Below are 26,327 nucleotides of genomic sequence, written 5' to 3'. Positions count from 1 at the left end.
CACAGATTGAATAATGAGACATCAGCTGATGAATGACCCAGAGTGAGAATATGTTTTACATTTACTCTGTGATTAAACATATTTTAATGCTATTCCAGTGTTCTTTATGACTGTCCCATAGGCAATAGTCAGTAGATCTATTACATAGGCAATAGATCAGGGTTATTCAAACCTTACCCTACGAGGTCTACTGCTGGCTTTCTGATATTTAATTGCACCACCTCAGTCCCTAATTAGAGGGGAAGAATACAAAAAGCAGTGGAAGTGGCTTCAATGTTTATGTTTGAATTTGAGGGCAATAGAGGATTTGTACACACACAGGTTGAATCAACGTTGTTTCATCGTCATTTCAATGTAATTGACGCTGAACCAATGTGGAATAGACGTTGAATTGATGTATGTGTCCAGTGGGATGATATCATGTGTTTGTGTAGACTGACTGGGGCATGGCACTAACAGTGTCTGTGTTTGTTTTGTTCCAGAATGCTAGAGTACTCTCTGAACCTGCAGAACGTGAGTTTCTCAGCGGTGAGAACGGTTCGAGTTCTGAGACCCCTCCGAGCCATCAACAGAGTACCTAGTGAGTAACAACACCTCTCCTCTCCTCTCATCCCTTCCTCCTCTCTCCCTACTAACCAGACAGTGGTTCAATCAGGGTCATTGGCCATAGCCCATCTCTCTGTGTTTCTTTGATGAGGCTGATTGGTCTGGGCTCTGATTCCACTCTGCTTTGATTTGCTTAATCCCCACCTTCCTGTGTTATCTCTCTCTCTATCCTCCGCTCTCTTTCCCTTCTCTCTCTGCCCTCTCTCTCTCTTTATCTCTCTCTTTATCTCTCTCTCTATCCTCCGCTCTCTTTCCCTTCTCTCTCTGCCCTCTCTCTCTCTTTATCTCTCTCTTTATCTCTCTCTTTATCTCTCTCTCTATCCTCCGCCCTCTTTCCCTTCTCTCTCTGCCCTCTCTCTCTCTTTATCTCTCTCTTTATCTCTCTCTCTATCCTCCGCCCTCTTTCCCTTCTCTCTCTGCCCTCTCTCTCTCTATCTCTCTCTTTATCTCTCTCTCTATCCTCCGCCCTCTTTCCCTTCTCTCTCTGCCCTCTCTCTCTCTTTATCTCTCTCCTTATCTCTCTCTTTATCCTCTGCTCTCTTTCCCTTCTCTCTCTGCCCTCTCTCTCTTTATCTCTCTTTTATCTCTCTCTTTATCTCTCTCTTTATCTCTCTCTCTATCATCTGCTCTCTTTCCCTTCTCTCTCTGCCCTCTCTCTCTCTTTAGCTCTCTCTTTATCTCTCTCTTTATCTCTCTCTTTATCTCTCTCTTTATCCTCTGCTCTCTTTCCCTTCTCTCTCTGCCCTCTCTCTCTCTTTATCTCTCTCTCTATCCTCCGCTCTCTTTCCCTTCTCTCTCTGCCCTCTCTCTCTCTTTATCTCTCTCTTTATCTCTCTCTTTATCTCTCTCTCTATCCTCTGCTCTCTTTCCATTCTCTCTCTGTCCTCTCTCTCTCTTTATCTCTCTCTTTATCTCACTCTCTATTCTCCGCTCTCTTTCCCTTCTCTCTCTGCCCTCTCTCTCTTTATCTCTCTTTTATCTCTCTCTTTATCTCTCTCTTTATCTCTCTCTCTATCATCCGCTCTCTTTCCCTTCTCTCTCTGCCCTCTCTCTCTCTTTATCTCCCTCTTTATCTCTCTCTTTATCTCTCTCTTTATCTCTCTCTCTATCATCCGCTCTCTTTCCCTTCTCTCTCTGCCCTCTCTCTCTCTTTATCTCTCTCTTTATCTCTCTCTCTATCATCTGCTCTCTTTCCCTTCTCTCTCTGCCCTCTATCTCTCTTTATCTCTCTCTTTATCTCTCTCTTTATCTCACTCTCTATCCTCTGCTCTCTTTCCCTTCTCTCTCTGCCCTCTCTCTCTCTTTATCTCTCTCTTTATCTCTCTCTCTATCCTCCGCTCTCTTTCCCTTCTCTCTCTGCCCTCTCTCTCTCTTTATCTCTCTCTTTATCTCGCTCTCTATCCTCTGCTCTCTTTCCATTCTCTCTTTGCCCTCTCTCTCTCTTTATCTCTCTCTTTATCTCTCTCTCTATCCTCCGCCCTCTTTCCCTTCTCTCTCTGCCCTCTCTCTCTCTTTATCTCTCTCTTTATCTCTCTCTCTATCCTCCGCCCTCTTTCCCTTCTCTCTCTGCCCTCTCTCTCTCTTTATCTCTCTCCTTATCTCTCTCTTTATCCTCTGCTCTCTTTCCCTTCTCTCTCTGCCCTCTCTCTCTTTATCTCTCTTTTATCTCTCTCTTTATCTCTCTCTTTATCTCTCTCTCTATCATCTGCTCTCTTTCCCTTCTTTCTCTGCCCTCTCTCTCTCTTTAGCTCTCTCTTTATCTCTCTCTTTATCTCTCTCTTTATCTCTCTCTTTATCCTCTGCTCTCTTTCCCTTCTCTCTCTGCCCTCTCTCTCTCTTTATCTCTCTCTCTATCCTCCGCTCTCTTTCCCTTCTCTCTCTGCCCTCTCTCTCTCTTTATCTCTCTCTTTATCTCTCTCTTTATCTCTCTCTCTATCCTCTGCTCTCTTTCCCTTCTCTCTCTGCCCTCTCTCTCTCTTTATCTCTCTCTTTATCTCACTCTCTATCCTCCGCTCTCTTTCCATTCTCTCTCTGCCCTCTCTCTCTTTATCTCTCTTTTATCTCTCTCTTTATCTCTCTCTCTATCATCCGCTCTCTTTCCCTTCTCTCTGCCCTCTCTCTCTCTTTATCTCCCTCTTTATCTCTCTTTATCTCTCTCTTTATCTCTCTCTCTATCATCCGCTCTCTTTCCCTTCTCTCTCTGCCCTCTCTCTCTCTTTATCTCTCTCTTTATCTCTCTCTCTATCCTCTGCTCTCTTTCCCTTCTCTCTCTGCCCTCTCTCTCTCTTTATCTCTCTCTTTATCTCTCTCTCTATCCTCCGCCCTCTTTCCCTTCTCTCTCTTTATCTCTCTTTATCTCTCTCTTTATCTCACTCTCTATCCTCTGCTCTCTTTCCCTTCTCTCTCTGCCCTCTCTCTCTCTTTATCTCTCTCTCTATCCTCCGCTCTCTTTCCCTTCTCTCTCTGCCCTCTCTCTCTCTTTATCTCTCTCTTTATCTCTCTCTTTATCTCGCTCTCTATCCTCTGCTCTCTTTCCCTTCTCTCTCTGCCCTCGCTCTCTCTTTATCTCTCTCTTTATCTCGCTGTCTATCCTCTGCTCTCTTTCCATTCTCTCTTTGCCCTCTCTCTCTCTTTATCTCTCTCTTTATCTCAATCTCTATCCTCCGCCCTCTTTCACTTCTCTCTCTGCCCTCTCTCTCTCTTTATCTCTCTCTTTATCTCTCTCTCTATCCTCCGCCCTCTTTCCCTTCTCTCTCTGCCCTCTCTCTCTCTTTATCTCTCTCCTTATCTCTCTCTTTATCCTCTGCTCTCTTTCCTTTCTCTCTCTGCCCTCTCTCTCTTTATCTCTCTTTTATCTCTCTCTTTATCTCTCTCTTTATCTCTCTCTCTATCCTCTGCTCTCTTTCCCTTCTCTCTCTGCCCTCTCTCTCTCTTTATCTCTCTCTTTATCTCACTCTCTATCCTCCGCTCTCTTTCCATTCTCTCTCTGCCCTCTCTCTCTTTATCTCTCTTTTATCTCTCTCTTTATCTCTCTCTCTATCATCCGCTCTCTTTCCCTTCTCTCTGCCCTCTCTCTCTCTTTATCTCCCTCTTTATCTCTCTTTATCTCTCTCTTTATCTCTCTCTCTATCATCCGCTCTCTTTCCCTTCTCTCTCTGCCCTCTCTCTCTCTTTATCTCTCTCTTTATCTCTCTCTCTATCCTCTGCTCTCTTTCCCTTCTCTCTCTGCCCTCTCTCTCTCTTTATCTCTCTCTTTATCTCTCTCTCTATCCTCCGCCCTCTTTCCCTTCTCTCTCTGCCCTCTCTCTCTCTTTATCTCTCTCTTTATCTCTCTCTTTATCTCACTCTCTATCCTCTGCTCTCTTTCCCTTCTCTCTCTGCCCTCTCTCTCTCTTTATCTCTCTCTTTATCTCTCTCTCTATCCTCCGCTCTCTTTCCCTTCTCTCTCTGCCCTCTCTCTCTCTTTATCTCTCTCTTTATCTCACTCTCTATCCTCTGCTCTCTTTCCATTCTCTCTTTGCCCTCTCTCTCTCTTTATCTCTCTCTTTATCTCTCTCTCTATCCTCCGCCCTCTTTCCGTTCTCTCTCTGCCCTCTCTTTCTTTATCTCTCTCTTTATCTCTCTCTCTATCCTCCGCCCTCTTTCCCTTCTCTCTCTGCCCTCTCTCTCTCTTTATCTCTCTCCTTATCTCTCTCTTTATCCTCTGCTCTCTTTCCCTTCTCTCTCTGCCCTCTTTCTCTTTATCTCTCTTTTATCTCTCTCTTTATCTCTCTCTTTATCTCTCTCTCTATCATCTGCTCTCTTTCCCTTCTTTCTCTGCCCTCTCTCTCTCTTTAGCTCTCTCTTTATCTCTCTCTTTATCTCTCTCTTTATCTCTCTCTTTATCCTCTGCTCTCTTTCCCTTCTCTCTCTGCCCTCTCTCTCTCTTTATCTCTCTCTCTATCCTCCGCTCTCTTTCCCTTCTCTCTCTGCCCTCTCTCTCTCTTTATCTCTCTCTTTATCTCTCTCTTTATCTCTCTCTCTATCCTCTGCTCTCTTTCCCTTCTCTCTCTGCCCTCTCTCTCTCTTTATCTCTCTCTTTATCTCACTCTCTATCCTCCGCTCTCTTTCCATTCTCTCTCTGCCCTCTCTCTCTTTATCTCTCTTTTATCTCTCTCTTTATCTCTCTCTCTATCATCCGCTCTCTTTCCCTTCTCTCTGCCCTCTCTCTCTCTTTATCTCCCTCTTTATCTCTCTCTTTATCTCTCTCTTTATCTCTCTCTCTATCATCCGCTCTCTTTCCCTTCTCTCTCTGCCCTCTCTCTCTCTTTATCTCTCTCTTTATCTCTCTCTCTATCCTCTGCTCTCTTTCCCTTCTCTCTCTGCCCTCTCTCTCTCTTTATCTCTCTCTCTATCCTCCGCCCTCTTTCCCTTCTCTCTCTGCCCTCTCTCTCTCTTTATCTCTCTTTATCTCTCTCTTTATCTCACTCTCTATCCTCTGCTCTCTTTCCCTTCTCTCTCTGCCCTCTCTCTCTCTTTATCTCTCTCTCTATCCTCCGCTCTCTTTCCCTTCTCTCTCTGCCCTCTCTCTCTCTTTATCTCTCTCTTTATCTCTCTCTTTATCTCACTCTCTATCCTCTGCTCTCTTTCCCTTCTCTCTCTGCCCTCTCTCTCTCTTTATCTCTCTCTTTATCTCGCTCTCTATCCTCTGCTCTCTTTCCATTCTCTCTTTGCCCTCTCTCTCTCTTTATCTCTCTCTTTATCTCAATCTCTATCCTCCGCCCTCTTTCACTTCTCTCTCTGCCCTCTCTCTCTCTTTATCTCTCTCTTTATCTCTCTCTCTATCCTCCGCCCTCTTTCCCTTCTCTCTCTGCCCTCTCTCTCTCTTTATCTCTCTCCTTATCTCTCTCTTTATCCTCTGCTCTCTTTCCCTTCTCTCTCTGCCCTCTCTCTCTTTATCTCTCTTTTATCTCCCTCTTTATCTCTCTCTTTATCTCTCTCTCTATCATCTGCTCTCTTTCCCTTCTTTCTCTGCCCTCTCTCTCTCTTTAGCTCTCTCTTTATCTCTCTCTTTATCTCTCTCTTTATCCTCTGCTCTCTTTCCCTTCTCTCTCTGCCCTCTCTCTCTCTTTATCTCTCTCTCTATCCTCCGCTCTCTTTCCCTTCTCTCTCTGCCCTCTCTCTCTCTTTATCTCTCTCTTTATCTCTCTCTTTATCTCTCTCTCTATCCTCTGCTCTCTTTCCCTTCTCTCTCTGCCCTCTCTCTCTCTTTATCTCTCTCTTTATCTCACTCTCTATCCTCCGCTCTCTTTCCATTCTCTCTCTGCCCTCTCTCTCTTTATCTCTCTTTTATCTCTCTCTTTATCTCTCTCTCTATCATCCGCTCTCTTTCCCTTCTCTCTGCCCTCTCTCTCTCTTTATCTCCCTCTTTATCTCTCTCTTTATCTCTCTCTTTATCTCTCTCTCTATCATCCGCTCTCTTTCCCTTCTCTCTCTGCCCTCTCTCTCTCTTTATCTCTCTCTTTATCTCTCTCTCTATCCTCTGCTCTCTTTCCCTTCTCTCTCTGCCCTCTCTCTCTCTTTATCTCTCTCTCTATCCTCCACCCTCTTTCCCTTCTCTCTCTGCCCTCTCTCTCTCTTTATCTCTCTTTATCTCTCTCTTTATCTCACTCTCTATCCTCTGCTCTCTTTCCCTTCTCTCTCTGCCCTCTCTCTCTCTTTATCTCTCTCTCTATCCTCCGCTCTCTTTCCCTTCTCTCTCTGCCCTCTCTCTCTCTTTATCTCTCTCTTTATCTCTCTCTTTATCTCGCTCTCTATCCTCTGCTCTCTTTCCCTTCTCTCTCTGCCCTCTCTCTCTCTTTATCTCTCTCTTTATCTCGCTCTCTATCCTCTGCTCTCTTTCCATTCTCTCTTTGCCCTCTCTCTCTCTTTATCTCTCTCTTTATCTCAATCTCTATCCTCCGCCCTCTTTCACTTCTCTCTCTGCCCTCTCTCTCTCTTTATCTCTCTCTTTATCTCTCTCTCTATCCTCCGCCCTCTTTCCCTTCTCTCTCTGCCCTCTCTCTCTCTTTATCTCTCTCCTTATCTCTCTCTTTATCCTCTGCTCTCTTTCCCTTCTCTCTCTGCCCTCTCTCTCTTTATCTCTCTTTTATCTCCCTCTTTATCTCTCTCTTTATCTCTCTCTCTATCATCTGCTCTCTTTCCCTTCTTTCTCTGCCCTCTCTCTCTCTTTAGCTCTCTCTTTATCTCTCTCTTTATCTCTCTCTTTATCTCTCTCTTTATCCTCTGCTCTCTTTCCCTTCTCTCTCTGCCCTCTCTCTCTCTTTATCTCTCTCTATCCTCCGCTCTCTTTCCCTTCTCTCTCTGCCCTCTCTCTCTCTTTATCTCTCTCTTTATCTCTCTCTTTATCTCTCTCTCTATCCTCTGCTCTCTTTCCCTTCTCTCTCTGCCCTCTCTCTCTCTTTATCTCTCTCTTTATCTCTCTCTCTATCCTCTGCTCTCTTTCCCTTCTCTCTCTGCCCTCTCTCTCTCTTTATCTCTCTCTCTATCCTCCACCCTCTTTCCCTTCTCTCTCTGCCCTCTCTCTCTCTTTATCTCTCTTTATCTCTCTCTTTATCTCACTCTCTATCCTCTGCTCTCTTTCCCTTCTCTCTCTGCCCTCTCTCTCTCTTTATCTCTCTCTCTATCCTCCGCTCTCTTTCCCTTCTCTCTCTGCCCTCTCTCTCTCTTTATCTCTCTCTTTATCTCTCTCTTTATCTCGCTCTCTATCCTCTGCTCTCTTTCCCTTCTCTCTCTGCCCTCTCTCTCTCTTTATCTCTCTCTTTATCTCGCTCTCTATCCTCTGCTCTCTTTCCATTCTCTCTTTGCCCTCTCTCTCTCTTTATCTCTCTCTTTATCTCAATCTCTATCCTCCGCCCTCTTTCACTTCTCTCTCTGCCCTCTCTCTCTCTTTATCTCTCTCTTTATCTCTCTCTCTATCCTCCGCCCTCTTTCCCTTCTCTCTCTGCCCTCTCTCTCTCTTTATCTCTCTCCTTATCTCTCTCTTTATCCTCTGCTCTCTTTCCCTTCTCTCTCTGCCCTCTCTCTCTTTATCTCTCTTTTATCTCCCTCTTTATCTCTCTCTTTATCTCTCTCTCTATCATCTGCTCTCTTTCCCTTCTTTCTCTGCCCTCTCTCTCTCTTTAGCTCTCTCTTTATCTCTCTCTTTATCTCTCTCTTTATCTCTCTCTTTATCCTCTGCTCTCTTTCCCTTCTCTCTCTGCCCTCTCTCTCTCTTTATCTCTCTCTCTATCCTCCGCTCTCTTTCCCTTCTCTCTCTGCCCTCTCTCTCTCTTTATCTCTCTCTTTATCTCTCTCTTTATCTCTCTCTCTATCCTCTGCTCTCTTTCCCTTCTCTCTCTGCCCTCTCTCTCTCTTTATCTCTCTCTTTATCTCACTCTCTATCCTCCGCTCTCTTTCCATTCTCTCTCTGCCCTCTCTCTCTTTATCTCTCTTTTATCTCTCTCTTTATCTCTCTCTCTATCATCCGCTCTCTTTCCCTTCTCTCTGCCCTCTCTCTCTCTTTATCTCCCTCTTTATCTCTCTCTTTATCTCTCTCTTTATCTCTCTCTCTATCATCCGCTCTCTTTCCCTTCTCTCTCTGCCCTCTCTCTCTCTTTATCTCTCTCTTTATCTCTCTCTCTATCCTCTGCTCTCTTTCCCTTCTCTCTCTGCCCTCTCTAACCCTTTATCTCTCTCTTTATCTCTCTCTCTATCCTCCGCCCTCTTTCCCTTCTCTCTCTGCCCTCTCTCTCTCTTTATCTCTCTCTTTATCTCTCTCTTTATCTCACTCTCTATCCTCTGCTCTCTTTCCCTTCTCTCTCTGCCCTCTCTCTCTCTTTATCTCGCTCTTTATCTCTCTCTCTATCCTCCGCTCTCTTCCCCTTCTCTCTCTGCCCTCTCTCTCTCTTTATCTCTCTCTTTATCTCTCTCTTTATCTCGCTCTCTATCCTCTGCTCTCTTTCCCTTCTCTCTCTGCCCTCTCTCTCTCTTTATCTCTCTCTTTATCTCGCTCTCTATCCTCTGCTCTCTTTCCATTCTCTCTTTGCCCTCTCTCTCTCTCTTTATCTCTCTCTTTATCTCAATCTCTATCCTCCGCCCTCTTTCCCTTCTCTCTCTGCCCTCTCTCTCTCTTTATCTCTCTCTTTATCTCTCTCTCTATCCTCCGCCCTCTTTCCCTTCTCTCTCTGCCCTCTCTCTCTTTATCTCTCTTTTATCTCTCTCTTTATCTCTCTCTTTATCTCTCTCTCTATCATCTGCTCTCTTTCCCTTCTTTCTCTGCCCTCTCTCTCTCTTTAGCTCTCTCTTTATCTCTCTCTTTATCTCTCTCTTTATCTCTCTCTTTATCCTCTGCTCTCTTTCCCTTCTCTCTCTGCCCTCTCTCTCTCTTTATCTCTCTCTCTATCCTCCGCTCTCTTTCCCTTCTCTCTCTGCCCTCTCTCTCTCTTTATCTCTCTCTTTATCTCTCTCTTTATCTCTCTCTCTATCCTCTGCTCTCTTTCCCTTCTCTCTCTGCCCTCTCTCTCTCTTTATCTCTCTCTTTATCTCACTCTCTATCCTCCGCTCTCTTTCCATTCTCTCTCTGCCCTCTCTCTCTCTTTATCTCCCTCTTTATCTCTCTCTTTATCTCTCTCTTTATCTCTCTCTCTATCATCCGCTCTCTTTCCCTTCTCTCTCTGCCCTCTCTCTCTCTTTATCTCTCTCTTTATCTCTCTCTCTATCCTCTGCTCTCTTTCCCTTCTCTCTCTGCCCTCTCTCTCTCTTTATCTCTCTCTTTATCTCTCTCTCTATCCTCCGCCCTCTTTCCCTTCTCTCTCTGCCCTCTCTCTCTCTTTATCTCTCTCTTTATCTCTCTCTTTATCTCACTCTCTATCCTCTGCTCTCTTTCCCTTCTCTCTCTGCCCTCTCTCTCTCTTTATCTCTCTCTTTATCTCTCTCTCTATCCTCCGCTCTCTTTCCCTTCTCTCTCTGCCCTCTCTCTCTCTTTATCTCTCTCTTTATCTCTCTCTTTATCTCGCTCTCTATCCTCTGCTCTCTTTCCCTTCTCTCTCTGCCCTCTCTCTCTCTTTATCTCTCTCTTTATCTCAATCTCTATCCTCCGCCCTCTTTCCCTTCTCTCTCTGCCCTCTCTCTCTCTTTATCTCTCTCTTTATCTCTCTCTTTATCTCACTCTCTATCCTCTGCTCTCTTTCCCTTCTCTCTCTGCCCTCTCTCTCTTTATCTCTCTCTTTATCTCTCTCTTTATCTCACTCTCTATCCTCTGCTCTCTTTCCCTTCTCTCTCTGCCCTCTCTCTCTCTTTATCTCTCTCTTTATCTCTCTCTTTATCTCGCTCTCTATCCTCTGCTCTCTTTCCCTTCTCTCTCCACCCTCTCTCTCTCTTTATCTCTCTCTTTATCTCGCTCTCTATCCTCTGCTCTCTTTCCCTTCTCTCCCTGCCCTCTCTCTCTCTTTATCTCTCTCTTTATCTCTCTCTTTATCTCGCTCTCTATCCTCTGCTCTCTTTCCCTTCTCTCTCTGCCCTCTCTCTCTCTTTATCTCTCTCTTTATCTCTCTCTTTATCTCGCTCTCTATCCTCTGCTCTCTTTCCCTTCTCTCTCTGCCCTCTCTCTCTCTCTCTATCTCTCTCTTTATCTCTCTCTTTATCTCACTCTCTATCCTCCGCCCTCTTTCCCTTCTCTCTCTGCCCTCTCTCTTTAGCTCTCTCTTTATCTCTCTCTTTATCTCACTCTCTATCCTCTGCTCTCTTTCCCTTCTCTCTCTGCCCTCTCACTCTCTTTATCTCTCTCTTTATCTCTCTCTTTATCTCGCTCTCTATCCTCTGCTCTCTTTCCCTTCTCTCTCTGCCCTCTCTCTCTCTTTATCTCTCTCTTTATCTCTCTATTTATCTCGCTCTCTATCCTCTGATCTCTTTCCCTTCTCTCTCTGCCCTCTCTCTCTCTTTATCTCTCTCTTTATCTCTCTCTTTATCTCACTCTCTATCCTCTGCTCTCTTTCCCTTCTCTCTCTGCCCTCTCTCTCTCTTTATCTCTCTCTTTATCTCTCTCTTTATCTCTCTCTTTACCTCGCTCTCTATCCTCCGCTCTCTTTCCTTTCTTTCTCTGCCCTCTCTCTCTCTCTCTCTCTCTCTTTCTTTATCGCTCTCTCTCTATCCTCCGCTCTCTTTCCCTTCTCTCTCTGCCCCCTCTCTCTCTCTATCTCTCTCTATCCTCCTTTCTCTTTCCCCTCTCTCTGCCCTCTCTCTCTTTATCTCTCTCTTTATCACTCTCTCTATCCTCCTTTCTCTTTCCCCTCTCTCTGCCTTCTCGCTCTCCATCCCTCTTTCTACATCATGGTGTATATCTGAGGGTGTCTCTCAGTCCCCATCAGTCTTTAATGAGTCCAGATTGAATTCTCTAATAAACACATTAATGTCCCAGAGTGGATGTCTGCTGCTCGTTCTCACCCTCCTCATCTACTGCCCATCCCTCTTACTAAATCCCAGGCCCCCCCTGTTATACCCACCACCGCCTATGCTGCTCAGAGGGACAGCCTTTTAGATTGGGAGGAAGTGTGTGTGTGTGTGTGTGTGTGTGTGTGTGTGTGTGTGTGTTTGCGCGTGGGTGGGTGAGTGGTATATGTGTGACTCCCATGCTCCATGTTGTGTCAAGGGCTCTCTACAATTTGGTACTCCTGTCAGTCAAATCCTGGGACACACACTCTCTCTATCTCACTCTCTCTCTCTTGCTCTCTCCCTCTCTCTCGCTCTCTCTCTCTTGCTCTCTCTCTCTCTCTCTCTCTCTCTCTCTTGCTCTCTCCCTCCCTCCCTCCCTCTCGCTCTCTCTCTCTCTCTCTCTCTCTTGCTCTCTCTCTCTCTCTTGCTCTCTCTCTCTCTCTCTCTCTCTTGCTCTCTTCCTCTCTCTCGCTCTCTCTTGCTCTCTCTCTCTCTCTCTCTCTTGCTCTCTCTCTCGCTCTCTTGCTCTCTCCCTCTCTCACTCTCTCTTGCTCTCTCTCTCTCTCTCTCTCTCTCTCTCTCTCTCTCTCTCTCTCCCTCTCTCTCTCTTGCTCTCTCTCTCTCATTAGGTAGTCAATCCCTCTAATCACAGTTGTAATGGTACATTAATGTGATGATGATTTTACCTGTCCCTCTCCCTGCTGTGAAATGTCATTGTGGGGATGGGAACTGTTGATTTGGGGATGCGCTATCTCTCTTCACAGCCTCCCCTCTCCAGTCTAATCAGGGCATGCGCTGAAGCATTAAGATGGCCAGAACAAATGTCTCCATCCTCAGGGAGATGATGTCCACTGGGAGAACTAGCTGATTTGTTTTCAAAGCTGTCTCAAGTTTTTGGGACTATGGCATTGGAATATTGAGGACGAAACTCCTTTTTCAATATGGTCTTTTGGCAGACATCTTTTTGAAAGGCATTGTATAGTTCTCTATTACAATACTCTGCATCTATTTTCCTTCACTTAAGTATGTCTCTCCCCCTAGGCCAGCCTTCCCTCATCCTAATGGCTGCTCCATCATATCTTGTCAAATGTATGTCCAATGCTGTCAATTCTGTCAATTACAGCTAGAATGTTTCCATCTCTACTTTTCCAATATTTCCTTATCTCAATTGTATCAGTCTCAATCTCCTTTATATTGGTATTTTTTTTATTTAACCGTTATTTGATCAGGGAGTCATACTGAGACCAAGGTCTCTTTTACAGATGAGCCCTGAATGATGTAAATCAGAAAAGACACACATCAATATCAATACCAACTGCAAGCAGAAAGAACAACACGTTCATCAGTAGTTAGGTCCTCAATCAGCTTTCTGAACGGCCCCGAGAGGCACCAAAACGTCACATTTAACAACGTTTTGAAGATTGTTCCACAAATAAGGTGCAAGAAATCTAAAAGCTGATTTACCTGAGTCAGTAGAGACCAACAGAGTTTCCAGGGTTAGCCATCCCTGAGACTGGGTGTGGTAACTCGTAGGTCTAAAATGTAGTAATGTTAGGTACAGTGAGAATTTTTGTAAAAGGGTTTTATAAATGAAAACGTAGCAATGTATCAACCTACGTGACATCAAAGAGGGCCAACAAACTTTCTGGTAGAGGACGCAGTGATGAGTACTAAAATTTGTCACCCGTACTAAAGCACGGTGCACTATGATAAACGAATGGCTTCAATGAAGTGGCAGCCGTGTTCATATAGATGAGGTCGCTATAGTCTAGGGCCGGTAGGAAAGTCGACTCAATCGTCTGCTTTATAGTATTTAGCAAGATGCGGGACCTATTTCTCTAGAAGAAGCCCTTTTTTAACTCGCTCATCAATATGCTCTTTAAAAGACAGCGTTTCATCTATTCAGCTGCCCGAATATTTGTAAGCAGGAACACGTTCAATATGGACACCATCCAAAGTGCTTAAATCATCAGACTCTGCGATAGCGGTGGTGATCAACAGTATCAAAAGCCTTTTGGCAGGTCAATGAAGCACAATGTTGCTTTTTATCCATTTAGATAACCACATTATTCATAACTAGGGATGCAGCAGAGAATGCTATGGCCCGGTCAAAAAACCCAACTGTACATTAAGAATACATTTCAAAGATAAGTAAGATTTTAGCTGAGAGTTCATCGAGGATTTTACTATTTTAGCTAGGCAAGAAGGTTTAGAAATAGGCCAATAATGATTTAGGTAACAAGGGTCACCGCCTTTGTGAAGGGGAAGAGCATGGTCCGCCTTCCAAACCTCGGGGACAGTACCAGATATAATCGTCAGGTAAATATGGGTTAATTATTCAGCAATCAGGAGGGCAGAGAGCTGCAGCAAAAAAATGGATCAAGCATATCAGCCCCAGTGGATTTGTTTTCCATCAATCTTAAGCAAGGCATCCAGCACATCACAGATAGTAAATTGTTGAAATGAAAACAAAGATTCACCAGAAGTTGACGGGTTAACCGTCGAGTCAGCTAGAGGCTGGCAGAGGGGAGCAGTCGATTGACGGACCAGGGTCAAATGCACCACCGTTTGTCTCAAATAGAAAGCCTGCCGAGATAAAAAAAAATCATGATTAAAAGCATCAATTATCTCATTCTTCTCGGTTATGCTGCCAGTCAGACAGAACTTGCTTAGCCAGGGAAGAAGAGGAATTTGTATGCTTCAGTTTACTGTTTTCCAAAAAATGTTAAGGATCACCAGCAGTCAGAGATAGAGCTTTAAAAAAATTGCTTGATTTAGCTTTCTTAATCAAGATAATACATCTGTTTCTCAATTGTCTGAAAGATTGTCAGACCACTACAGAGTCCGCTTTCCTTGCTTTGGCCCAGGCCTGATTTCTCATCTGAATGAGCTCCGATAACTCAGAAAAAAACCCAAGGGTTCAATCTATCTTTGACTCTGAATTGTTTAAAAGGGGTGTGTTTATCTGCCAGAGGAATAAATATGGAGGATACATTTTCTAGAGCCAACTCAGGGTCCTGAATACAGGAGACAGTGGCTAAATCAGAGCGGAAACATGTTGTGTAAAAACCATTGAGCGGAAAAGTTAAACAAGGATTAGTATTTTTGCAGTTTCGTGGACAAATCCCAGCAACAAATAAATGTGTATTCTGATTTATGGACACGTCTACAACCAGCAGCTCAAATTTCTTGGGAACAGAAATATTTAAATGAGATTTGACATATATGGCCACTCCTGCCCCCTGCGAGAACTGGGAGGGCAGTGTTGACCGAGCTTAGTCCACTGGATGCAGGGTCTGGGGGCGAGAACTGGGAGGGCAGTGTTGACCGAGCTTAGTCCACTGGATGAAGGGTCTGGGGGCGAGAACTGGGAGGGCAGTGTTGACCGAGCTTAGTCCACTGGATGAAGGGTCTGGGGGCGAGAACTGGGAGGGCAGTGTTGACCGAGCTTAGTCCACTGGATGCAGGGTCTGGGGATGAGAACTGGGAGGGCAGTGTTGACCGAGCTTAGTCCACTGGATGAAGGGTCTGGGGGCGAGAACTGGGAGGGCAGTGTTGACCGAGCTTAGTCCACTGGATGCAGGGTCTGGGGGTGAGAACTGGGAGGGCAGTGTTGACCAAGCTTAGTCCACTGGATGCAGGGTCTGGGGGCGAGAACTGGGAGGGCAGTGTTGACCGAGCTTAGTCCACTGGATGCAGGGTCTGGGGGCGAGAACTGGGAGGGCAGTGTTGACCGAGCTTAGTCCACTGGATAAAGCTCCCGCCAAAGGAGTGGAGCTGCTGCAGGGTACCAGAGTGGTTGCCAATGCTCCATTCTGGGTGAGCACAGGAGGTCTTGGTGTGGCTCCTGTTGCAGGGTTAGGTCTGCCTTGGGGCCAAGTGTCCCAGGCCATTCTTGGGGATGGGAGTAAGTGAGGCAAAATACCTAAAGGGGTCCTAAAATTGTAAATTACATAACTTAATGATCCATAGTATGACCATCTTAAAACATATGTCAGTTCCCCTCCTCCAACTTCTTAGACTCAAAATAATTAAATAAAATACACTTTTTTTATTTTTTTTAAATTTTACCCCTTTTTCGTGGTATCCAATTGTTGTAGTAGCTACTATCTTGTCTCATCGCTACAACTCCCGTACGGGCTCGGGAGAGACGAAGGTTGAAAGTCATGCGTCCTCCGATACACAACCCAAGCCGCACTGCTTCTTAACACAGCACGCATCCAACCCGGAAGCCAGCCGCACCAATGTGCCGGAGGAAACACCGTGCACCTGGCCACCTTGGTTAGCGCACACTGCGCCCAGCCCGCCACAGGAGTCGCTGGTGCGCGATGAGACAAGGACACCCCTACCAACCAAGCCCTCCCTAACCCAGGCAACGCTAGGCCAATTGTGCGTCGCCCCACGGACCTCCCAGTCACGGCCTGGGCGCGAACCCAGGGACTCTGATGGCACAGCTGGCGCTGCAATACAGCGCCCTTAACCACTGCGCCACCCGAGAGGCCGACAAATACACTTTTTAAACAATGCACTCGATGAATAATACAAATAAAGACATGAAATGTGTGTTTTCAATGAAACAGCACATTACACATAATTTAAGATACTTCAGGATGTCCCCACCTTCTTACCAAGTGCTCTTTGCTTGTTTGTTACTTCGTGTGATTGCTTGTTTCGCTTTCAAGGCCTGGACTGTCCTCCAGAAACCCATTAGAAATCCTTCCTCTTTCTCCCTCTGTTGGTTTCATGTTTGTTTATCCAGGTCCTAATTCTTATTTTTGTTCTTGTTGGGTTGATAGTCCCCCAATCCCATTCCTTCTTTGTGTTACCTGATGATTCAGCAGATGAGCCTGATGAATGAGGGCGATCAATCTATCCAAATCTCTCCAAAACATTTCCTCAAAAGAAAAGTATCTTTCAACTCTTCTAGATGTGAACTCAACTGTTCACATATAATAAAATAATTGAACATAAAAATATACAGTGCCTTGCGAAAGTATTCGGCCCCCTTGAACTTTGCGACCTTTTGCCACATTTCAGGCTTCAAACATAAATATATAAAACTGTATTTTTTTGTGAAGAATCAACAACAAGTGGGACACAATCATGAAGTGGAATGACATTTATTGGATATTTCGAACTTTTTTAACAAATCAAAAACTGAAAAATTGGGCGTGCAAAATTATTCAGCCCCTTTACTTTCAGTGCAGCAAACTCTCTCCAGAAGTTCAGTGAGGATCTCTGAATGATCCAATGTTGACCTAAATGACTAACGATGATAAATACAATCCACCTGTGTGTAATCAAGTCTCCGTATACATGCACCTGCACTGTGATAGTCTCAGAGGTCCGTTAAAAGCGCAGAGAGCATCATGAAGAACAAGGAACACACCAGGCAGGTCCGAGATACTGTTGTGAAGAAGTTTAAAGCCGGATTTGGATACAAAAAGATTTCCCAAGCTTTAAACATCCCAAGGAGCACTGTGCAAGCGATAATATTGAAATGGAAGGAGAATCAGACCACTGCAAATCTACCAAGACCTGGCCGTCCCTCTAAACTTTCAGCTCATACAAGGAGAAGACTGATCAGAGATGCAGCCAAGAGGCCCATGATCACTCTGGATGAACTGCAGAGATCTACAGCTGAGGTGGGAGACTCTGTCCATAGGACAACAATCAGTCGTATATTGCAGAAGAAAGCCATTTCTTAAAGATATCCATAAAAAGTGTCGTTTAAAGTTTGCCACAAGCCACCTGGGAGACACACCAAACATGTGGAAGAAGGTGCTCTGGTCAGATGAAACCAAAATTGAACTTTTTGGCAACAATGCAAAACGTTATGTTTGGCGTAAAAGCAACACAGCTGAACACACCATCCCCACTGTCAAACATGGTGGTGGCAGCATCATGGTTTGGGCCTGCTTTTCTTCAGCAGGGACAGGGAAGATGGTTAAAATTGATGGGAAGATGGATGGAGCCAAATACAGGACCATTCTGGAAGAAAACCTGATGGAGTCTGCAAAAGACCTGAGACTGGGACGGAGATTTGTCTTCCAACAAGACAATGATCCAAAACATAAAGCAAAATCTACAATTGAATGGTTCAACATTCAACCCCTGGTTGTTAACAAAGTTTGACATATCCAATAAATGTCGTTCCACTTCATGATTGTGTCCCACTTGTTGTTGATTCTTCACAAAAAAAATACAGTTTTATATCTTTATGTTTGAAGCCTGAAATGTGGCAAAAGGTCGCAAAGTTCAAGGGGGCCGAATACTTTCGCAAGGCACTGTATATATTTAAGGAGGAACTCTTCTTACTGCTGCTCATGGAATTGGTTGCTAGGAGAAGATGGCTGTCTGTCTGCTCAGAAGACTGGTCTTCATGCACGCACGCACGCATACACGTACTTACTTTCCTGTACTGCAGTCCAGTCTTCTGGGCAGACACTGACAGAGACAACTCACACACACTCTCTCTCTCTCTCGCTCTCTCTCTCTCTCTCTCTCTGTCTCGCTGTCTCGCTGTCTCTCTCTGTCTCTCTCTCTGTCTGTCTGTCTCTCTCTCTCTCTCTCTCTGTCTGTCTCTCTCTCTCTCTGTCTCTCTCTGTCTCTCTCTCTCTCTCTCTCTCTCTCTCTCTCTCTCTCTCTCTCTCTCTCTCTCTCTCTCTTACTTCCCAGTTCCTAATGTACACTCATGTCCAGTTATGGTAGTATGATTGATGGTGGGACATGGCAGGCCTGTCAGAGAGATTAGAGATACATTCCCTCACTCTTAGACAAGATCCCGCCGCTGACACCAATCAAGGCTCCCACACTGCCTTCTGATTGGCTATTACACTCACGTCCTGTACTCACACCAGGGGTAGTTAGAGGGCTGTCATTGGCTGTCATTGGTGGTCCCTGAGGACGCATGTACACACAGTCACGTGCACGTGTATGCAGGTATGCGCACACGCTCGCACACACAAACCTAGCAATGTCCCCCGTCACTTTCAATTCATGAGTGAGTCACTGTCATTCTCTCTCCGCAGTGAGGGGAAGTGTTTTGAGGTTGATTAGAAGCCTGTCCAGTCATGCTTTAGAGTTCACTTATGGTGACAGGTGACAGGTGACGTGCTGTTGGTGTGTGTGTGCCTGTGTGCGGGTGTGTGACTGAAAGGTCATTTTTGCTGGACTTCTGGTGGTAATTGGGGTGTAGTGAGTGAATGGCAAAATAAAGAGCAAGAGGATGAAAAGGAGAGAGAGGAGGGAGGGAACAGCATAAACAATGAAGAACATGACCATAAACTAGCTTCTGCCTATAGACAAAATAAATGGCATGTTATGTCCATAAGTAATCACCATCCAAAAGAGAGTGACCATGATTGTTAGGCATGTTCTGCAACATACTTGATTATCATTGATTATCACAGACACATACAGGCCATTGCTCCCTTCCTTGTCTTTGTAATGAGATCTGCTCTGGAATATTCCTATCAGTGACTTTCATTGTTAAGCTATGCCCTTTCCCCATACTGTTATTGAATTGGCATTAACAAGATGCTTGCTCGCACACACACACACACACACACACGCACGCACGCACGCACGCACTCACGCACGCACGCACGCACGCACTCACACACACACACACACACACACACACACACACACACACACACACACACACACACACACACACACACACACACACACACAGGGCATGTGCACACTTACACAGCACACACACACACGTACCCCTAACCCCCCACACACTCACATTGTTATCGACTTGGCATTAGCAAGAACGTTTCATTGTGTTCTCCATGCCTTGTTAGGCCTCATGTTTGAGCTGTGCTGAGGTTCACACTGTTTTGTACTCCACCAGTGATAAGCCCAAAGCCTACCTCTCCTTTACTCTGCTGGATGTTCCTTCCTGTTTGTTTTTTACTCAGCCTTAGATAAACATAATTACAGGAAACACGTTCTGACGATGTCCTCGCCGCTAGTATTTCCTGAACCCATAGAAAGTGTATTGAGGAAATAGTGGAGGTCAATGGGGTTTTAGTGGGTACTTCCTGTGTATGCCTTTATAAGGGGGTATTGGAGATAGTGTAGGTCATAGGAGCTTTAGAAAGGACGTAGTCACGTCTTGGCGTCACGAATGCTTCTATTGTCTGAGTGTGGAGTCTGAAGACAGCTCAGAGGACCCAGAGGACACATACTATCCCAGAGGCCTTTGCATCTCTGGAATACAATATAGCATGAACAAGTCATCTTTTGATGTTCAATTGAGCTGGAAAGGTATCACATTTTGTAGGAGTAGGAGGAGGATGGATGATAGTAGGAGGAGGATGGATAATAGTAGAAGGATGGATAATTCTGAACTTTATGGCGGTGATGTTGGATCATAACCTTATTAGAACCTTTGAGAAACATTGTGCAATAATGTCCTGGGGATGGTAGCTGGGATAATATCTGGTGTCATGAGGGATACTGAACTATCGCCAACCAAGGGAGGATATAGAGTCGTGGGGTGGTGACATTGGTGAAGGGGGTGGTAATCTGCTGGATGAGGGCATCGCCTGATCTACCGTGGGTAAAATCATTCTATCAATTAAGGTAGGCAGGTAGCCTAACGTTTAAGAGCATTGGGCCAGGAACTGAAAGGTTGCTGGTTTGAAATCCTGGAAAAATCTGCTGTTCTTCTCTTGAGCAAGGCAGTTAATCCCCAAAAACTGCCTCCCAGGCACCGATGGTGTCGATTAAAGCAGCCCATCCTTTCTGATTCAGAGTGGTTGGGTGAAATGTGGAAGACACATTTTTGTTGAATGCATTCAAATTAAATCAAACTTTATTTGTCACATGCGCCGAATACAACAGGTGGGGATTATTAGGTGACCGTGATGGTTTGAGGGCCAGATTGGGAATTTAGCCAGGACACCGGGGTTAACACCCCTACGATAAGTGCCATGGGATCTTTAATGACCTCAGAGAGTCAGGACACCCGTTTAACGTCCCGCCCGAAAGACAGCACCCTACACAGGGTGGTGTCCCCAATTACTGCCCTGGGGCATTGGGATATTTTTTTTAGACCAGAGGAAAGAGTGTCTCCTACTAGCCCCCCAACCCCATCCAGAGACTGACCAGGACCAATCCTGCTTAGCTTCAGAAGCTAGCCAGCAGTGGTATGCAGGGTGGTATGCTGCTGGCTACATGCAGGTAGAAATTAGGTAAAACTGATTTAAGTTTGCCTGCATTAAAGTCCCCGGGCCACTAGGAGCGCCATTTCTGGATGAGCATTTTTCTTGTTTGCTTATGGCCTTATACAGCTGGTTGTGTGCGGTCTTAGTGCCAACATCGGTTTGTGATGGTATATAGACGGCTACAAATAATATAAATTAGAGCTCTCTTGGTAGATAGCGTGGTCTACAGCTTATCATAAGGTACTCTACCTCAGACGAGCAATACCGCAAGACTTCTTTAATATTCGACATCGCGCACCAGCTGTTATTGAAAAATAGGCACACACACCCGCCCATCATCTTACCAGACGTAGCTTTTCTGTCCTGCCGATGCATGGAAAATCCCGCCAGCTCTATATTATCTGTGTCGTCGTTCAGCCACGACTCGGTGAAACATAAGATATTACAGTTTTTAATGTCCCGTTGGTAGGATAGTCTTGATCGTATATCATCCATTTTGTTTTCCAATGATTGCGCGTTGGCCAGTAGAACGGATGGTAGTGGTGGTTTACTCACTCGCCTACGAATTCTCAGAAGGCAGCTCGACCTACGCCCACTTGCACAATTACTTATTTTCCACCATAATTTGCAAATAAATTCATTAAAAATCCTACAATCCTACAATGTGATTTTCTGGATTTTTTTTGTCTCATTTTGTCTGTCATAGTTGAAGTGTACCTATGATGAAAATTACAGTCCTCTCATCTTTTTAAGTGGGAGAACTTGCACAATTGGTGGCTGACTAAATACTTTTTTGCCCCACTGTAAGAGACGGTAGCAGCAACATCCTGTACAAAATAAGCAAAAAAATTACTTACAAATAACGTGAAAAAACTAACAAAATAGCACAGTTGGTTAGGAGCCCGTAAAACAGCAGCCATCCCCTCCCACGCCATTATTATCTCAGTGCAACTGACTAGGTATCCCTATTATTATATTAGAGCATGTACTGCCAATATAGCATTTCATCAACTGACTAGGTATCCCTATTATTATATTAGAGCATGTACTGCCAATATAGCATTTCATCAACTGACTAGGTATCCCTATTATTATATTAGAGCATGTACTGCCAATATAGCATTTCATCAACTGACTAGGTATCCCTATTATTATATTAGAGCATGTACTGCCAATATAGCATTTCATCAACTGACTAGGTATCCCTATTATTATATTAGAGCATGTACTGCCAATATAGCATTTCATCAACTGACTAGGTATCCCTATTATTATATTAGAGCATGTACTGCCAATATAGCATTTCATGTAACAATTTAATCAAATATTTACAAAGCAACACACTAGTTGTACCTTAGGGAGATTCAGTTACTGTATGCTAATTCATGCTAGCTCTGCTGTACACCCATCTTAGCCCTTTTGTTTCCTCCCTAATCAAAACAACATAATGAAAACAACACAATCCAGAACTTTGGGTTTAGACCCTTTGTCAAGGGCTATTGCCTACGGATTAGGCTACAGAGGGACGCAGGTGTGTTCCAACTCCCTCTTTTGAAACTCCATCAGTAGAGTAAGGTAGACACACAGTGCTGCCAGTTCCAGGGCTGGCCTCAGCCGAGAGGACAGGAGAGATTTGATGTGCCTGTAAGCAGATGGGCTCCCATCACAGTCAGTTTCCTGGCAGCCATGTTGACATTAAATGGCCGCCCAGCGCGTAACTGGAAAGCACACAAAGACCGAGGAGGAGAGAGACGGTTATTATACAAGACGAAATGTCAATCAGATGGATTATGTTTAGGTTGTGGAGAAAGGGAGAGTGTGTGGTTGTGAGGGGATGGGAGAGGTGTTCGTTTGTGTGTGTGAGAGAGAAAAGGAAAGGGAAAAAGACATACCTCAAAAGGAATTAATGAATATGTAGGATATATGCCCAGTCAGGTCACTTGAGATCCAAGGCGATATTCAACGTTCGTCCAGGTCCACTGGACTTTGAGAAATGCCTTACAAACTGGCCACTAGGGGCAACCAATTTGGAAATGAATGCCTAAACTTAACCGTCAAATTGTTTCAGTTGTAAACCTATCCCGGAGTTCTGGTTCCGAGGGTCACATGTTCAGTCCCAGTGCTAGGCAGTATTTAAATTTTTTGGACCCTTATCCCAAACCTTAACCCTTACCTTAACCATTCGGAATGAATGCCTAAACTTAACCGTTGAAATGTGAAGTTTATCTCCCCTGGACAAACGTTGAATACTGAAGTCAAACCGTGAGATGCTGTTGAAATGCCATCTTGTTCCATTATTCACAATTTCCAGCTTGTCCAGCTTTTTAAAATTTGGTGTCATGCATCGATTTAATAACCTGGGGATCCCCTATGATCCAAGTTGGCTCAACAATAAGCTGCTGTATGTCATTAGCATAACAACACACCAGAGAAACGCATTTGGCCACAGTAGCCATTTATTCCCGAAGGTTAGGGCACAGTTTCCTATAAAGCCCTTCATTTTCAAGTAAAAGGAAGCAAAGTTACACTATTGGGACTAAGCCCATGACTTGCATTGGAGTGAGCCTCTATGTTTAATGCGACTATAAGACAGTAATCCTAAACTCTGTGACAGGCAGAGCTAAGCATCATTCTCCCATAGCTCAGCGCACTGCAGTATAAGGTCCCTGCGCTGATTTGGAGTCGACTCATTAATGTGTATGTGTGCGCTGCATTGCTTTGCATTGCTTTGCATTGCTGTTTTACTCATTAATGACCAGAGAGAGAAAGAGAAATTGAACGAAAGACAGAGAGAGATGGAGATAGAGAGGGAGAAAGAGAAAGTGCTGTAACGTGCAGAAAGTGTCCCTCGTCAGGGAGTGTTGAACAAACTGAATCCTGCTGAATGCTGTTTCCTGGAGAGTTCATGGTGATTATCTGAAGGGGATAATGTAGAGCACGCACTAACAAAATGCACAACATACATACTGGATTTTTTTAGACCTTAGTATAAGTACAGACTAGAATAATGTATACATAATGCACCCAATAAGTGCATATGTTTACTAGGCTCCCGAGTGGTGCAGTGGTCTAAGGCACTGCATCCTAGTCCCTGGTTCAAATCCAGGCTGTATCACATCTGGTTGTGATTGGGAGTCCCATAGGACGGCGCACAATTGGCCCAGTGTCGTCTAGGTTTGGCTGGGGTAGGCCGTCATTGTAAATAATAATTTGTTCTTAACTGACTTGCCTAGTTAAATAAAAAACTGTGCCCTGTCAACGATTAAAACATTTATTCTGTTGTGATCTGTCGAGTTAATCTGCTGTGATTAATCATTAATTCAGGATTTAATAATATTGAGCTGTTTTTTATACAAAAAGCATTACAAGAATATTGGTGTCTTGATTTTGTCCAAAGTAACGGTTAGAGAATCTGGTGAATTGATAAGGCCCACTTTCTTTAACCGTTGGCCTACAAACATCCCCATCAAAATGAGTCTGTTTAAGAAATAGAGATCAGTTTCCCCCCCCCCCCCCCCCCACCCCCACCCCCGATATCGCCCTTCCGGATCTGTGGTGAAAGGTGGCAGACCATGAGACTTGTCTGAAGTGGGTACAGCCTCTTCTGCCAACTTCTGTCTGTAGTGTCCGAACGGTTTGGGCTACACACTCCGTTTTGCTCTAGGACGCCCACAAGCCTCACCCGACTCGTATGAAGGTCCCCGGTACCTGTTTGAAAAATCTATGGAAGTACTGTATATACTGTATGGAGATAGTTTTAGTGCCTAACATTTCGGGATAAATACATGAAAAAAGATTAAAAAAACGTTTCCGGATCTTTCTTATATCTTAAAATTCCAAATCAAATGGATAAGCAATCCTAGGTTTGACCGTATTAAAACATATTAATATGTTCACTTAGAACCCCCCCCCCCCCCCCCCCCCCCCCTTGGCTTAGATATGACTTAGACTAGAGGGTTAATCTCAATGTCAACTTGATGTGACATCCCATTGTTGTTTTAGCTGTATACACTGATTAACTCTGACAGCCCTAAACATTATACATGTGCTGTTTAGTAGTTTCTGTGTTGACATACTCTGCATTAATGTGTTAATTTCAAAGAGTAAAGATTTCATGCATTGTTGATGTCATTGGATGATTTCCCCCCGAAAACCTGAGGTGTGCTGATCTAAAAATAGGATTGGATGGTTAGCAGTGGATGGTTAGCAGTGGATGGTTAGCAGTCTTATGGTTTGTTCGTAACCAAGTGGAAATGTATCATATTTGGGAAAAATTCCCCTGAACGGCCCTCCAACTGTTAATTGCTAGTTAAATCAGCCATGAATCCCCCTGTGATGGGGGAATGGACGCTTGTTGTTTGCAATGTTAAAACATTTCAACAATTTCACAGGGTTGACGTGTTGTGCTAGACCCACTCAGTTTTTCACCACAAAAACACCAGACAATGGCAAACAAATTATAGAACCAGCTCCCCTGCTTTTACACTATAATTTGACTATTAGATGTTCAATATTTATTTTGAAATAAATATTTGAAAAGGAATCGTTAAACCATATTAAAATGAGACTTCAATTCACGTAACAGGGTTGACTTCAAAATGAGGGACAGACTTGAATGAATCACTAATCCCATGAAATCAATAATAACCCTCATAAATAACTTTGTCAAAGCAACACAATGACTAGGGCTTTACAATGACGGTGACAACTTGGAGTTAGAATCTTCCTAGAAGTCACAGATAGCGCACAGATGTCAAATGCTGATTTGTTGACTTTATTGGGCACTTAATAGGCACTTACTATAGTATTTATTACATTTATTTAACCTCTTGAACATGTGCTCTTTATGACAGAATGTTAAAATGAGGTCTAATCAAATGTTGTTGTTTTTTTTACCAAGTTATACTTCTCAAACTGCACCGAATTGATGGAACGACCCAACTACTGTCTTAGGCTTGGATTTGTGTTTTGTGTATTTGTTCCCCGTCAGGCAGCGTAGCTGTAAAAAGCTGATGACTGTGAGACTAGATAGAGAGACACAATACAGCTGGATGTGAACCCAAACTGTCGACACGCCTGTTATCTACCCAGACATGCTTCCCATTGTGGCTCACTTCTCTTCTCTCTCCTCCGATGATACCATCCCTCGCTTCTTATCTCTACTGAGCGCTCTTCATTCTCCCTATTTTGCTCCCTACCAATTTTCTTTTCAAATGTGCACATTTCTCTTTCTCTCTCTCCCCTCCTTCTCTTTTGCTCTCTGTCTCTCTATCGCATATCTCTCCCACTCTCCATCCTCTCTCTTTCTCCTTCTCCCACTTTCTGTCTCTTTCTCACTCTTCTTCCTCCCTCGCTCTGTCTCTTTCTTTCCAAAATCGACTAATTTCTCGCTGGTTCTCCCCGTGGTGGTGGTAGTCATTGAGCAGACAGGGATTAACCCGGCTCCTCCAATTACCCGGAGAAATCCTGATCGGAAAATGATTCTCGTTACTGACGCCCGAGTCACCTGTGTCTGCTGCGAGCTTAACTAGAGAGGATCTCCAAGGGAGGGAGGGAGGTAGAAGGGGGGAGAGAGAGATCATTACAACACTGTATACAGACAAATGTCTTCATCTTTTGGAACTTTTGTGAGTGTAATGTTTACTGTTCATTTCACTTTTGTTTATTATTTATTTCACTTGCTTTGGCAATGTAAACATATGTTTCCCATGCCGAGAGAGAGAGAGAGAGAGAGAGAGAGTGAGAGAGAGAGAGAGGGAGAGAGAGAGTGTGTGAGAGAGAGAGGGAGAGAGAGAGTGTGTGAGAGAGAGAGAGAGAGAGAGAGAGAGAGAGAGAGAGAGAGAGAGAGAGAGAGAGAGAGAGAGAGAGAGAGAGAGAGGGAGAGAGAGAGAGAGAGAGAGAGAGAGGGAGAGAGAGAGTGAGAGAGAGAGAGAGGGAGAGAGAGAGTGAGAGAGAGAGAGAGGGAGAGAGAGAGTGTGTGAGAGAGAGAGAGAGAGAGAGAGAGAGAGAGAGAGAGAGAGAGAGAGAGAGAGAGAGAGAGAGAGAGAGAGAGAGAGAGAGAGAGAGAGAGAGGGAGAGAGAGAGTGT

General features: G+C 44.5%; 1 protein-coding gene across 1 annotated transcript in view; it reads left to right on the top strand.

Moving 5' to 3' along the window:
* Positions 1–26,327, top strand: part of LOC110498733 (calcium channel, voltage-dependent, T type, alpha 1G subunit) — a 198,628-nt gene that overhangs the window by 22,511 nt on the left and 149,790 nt on the right. The window contains exon 3 of the mRNA XM_036956460.1: positions 483–580. Within this exon, the coding sequence (XP_036812355.1) occupies positions 483–580 (98 nt within the window). The remainder of the gene's footprint in view (positions 1–482; positions 581–26,327) is intronic.

Source organism: Oncorhynchus mykiss, chromosome 20 (assembly GCF_013265735.2).
Source record: "Oncorhynchus mykiss isolate Arlee chromosome 20, USDA_OmykA_1.1, whole genome shotgun sequence".
Lineage (NCBI taxonomy): Eukaryota > Metazoa > Chordata > Actinopteri > Salmoniformes > Salmonidae > Oncorhynchus > Oncorhynchus mykiss.
This window is presented reverse-complemented; position numbering and strand designations above follow the sequence as displayed.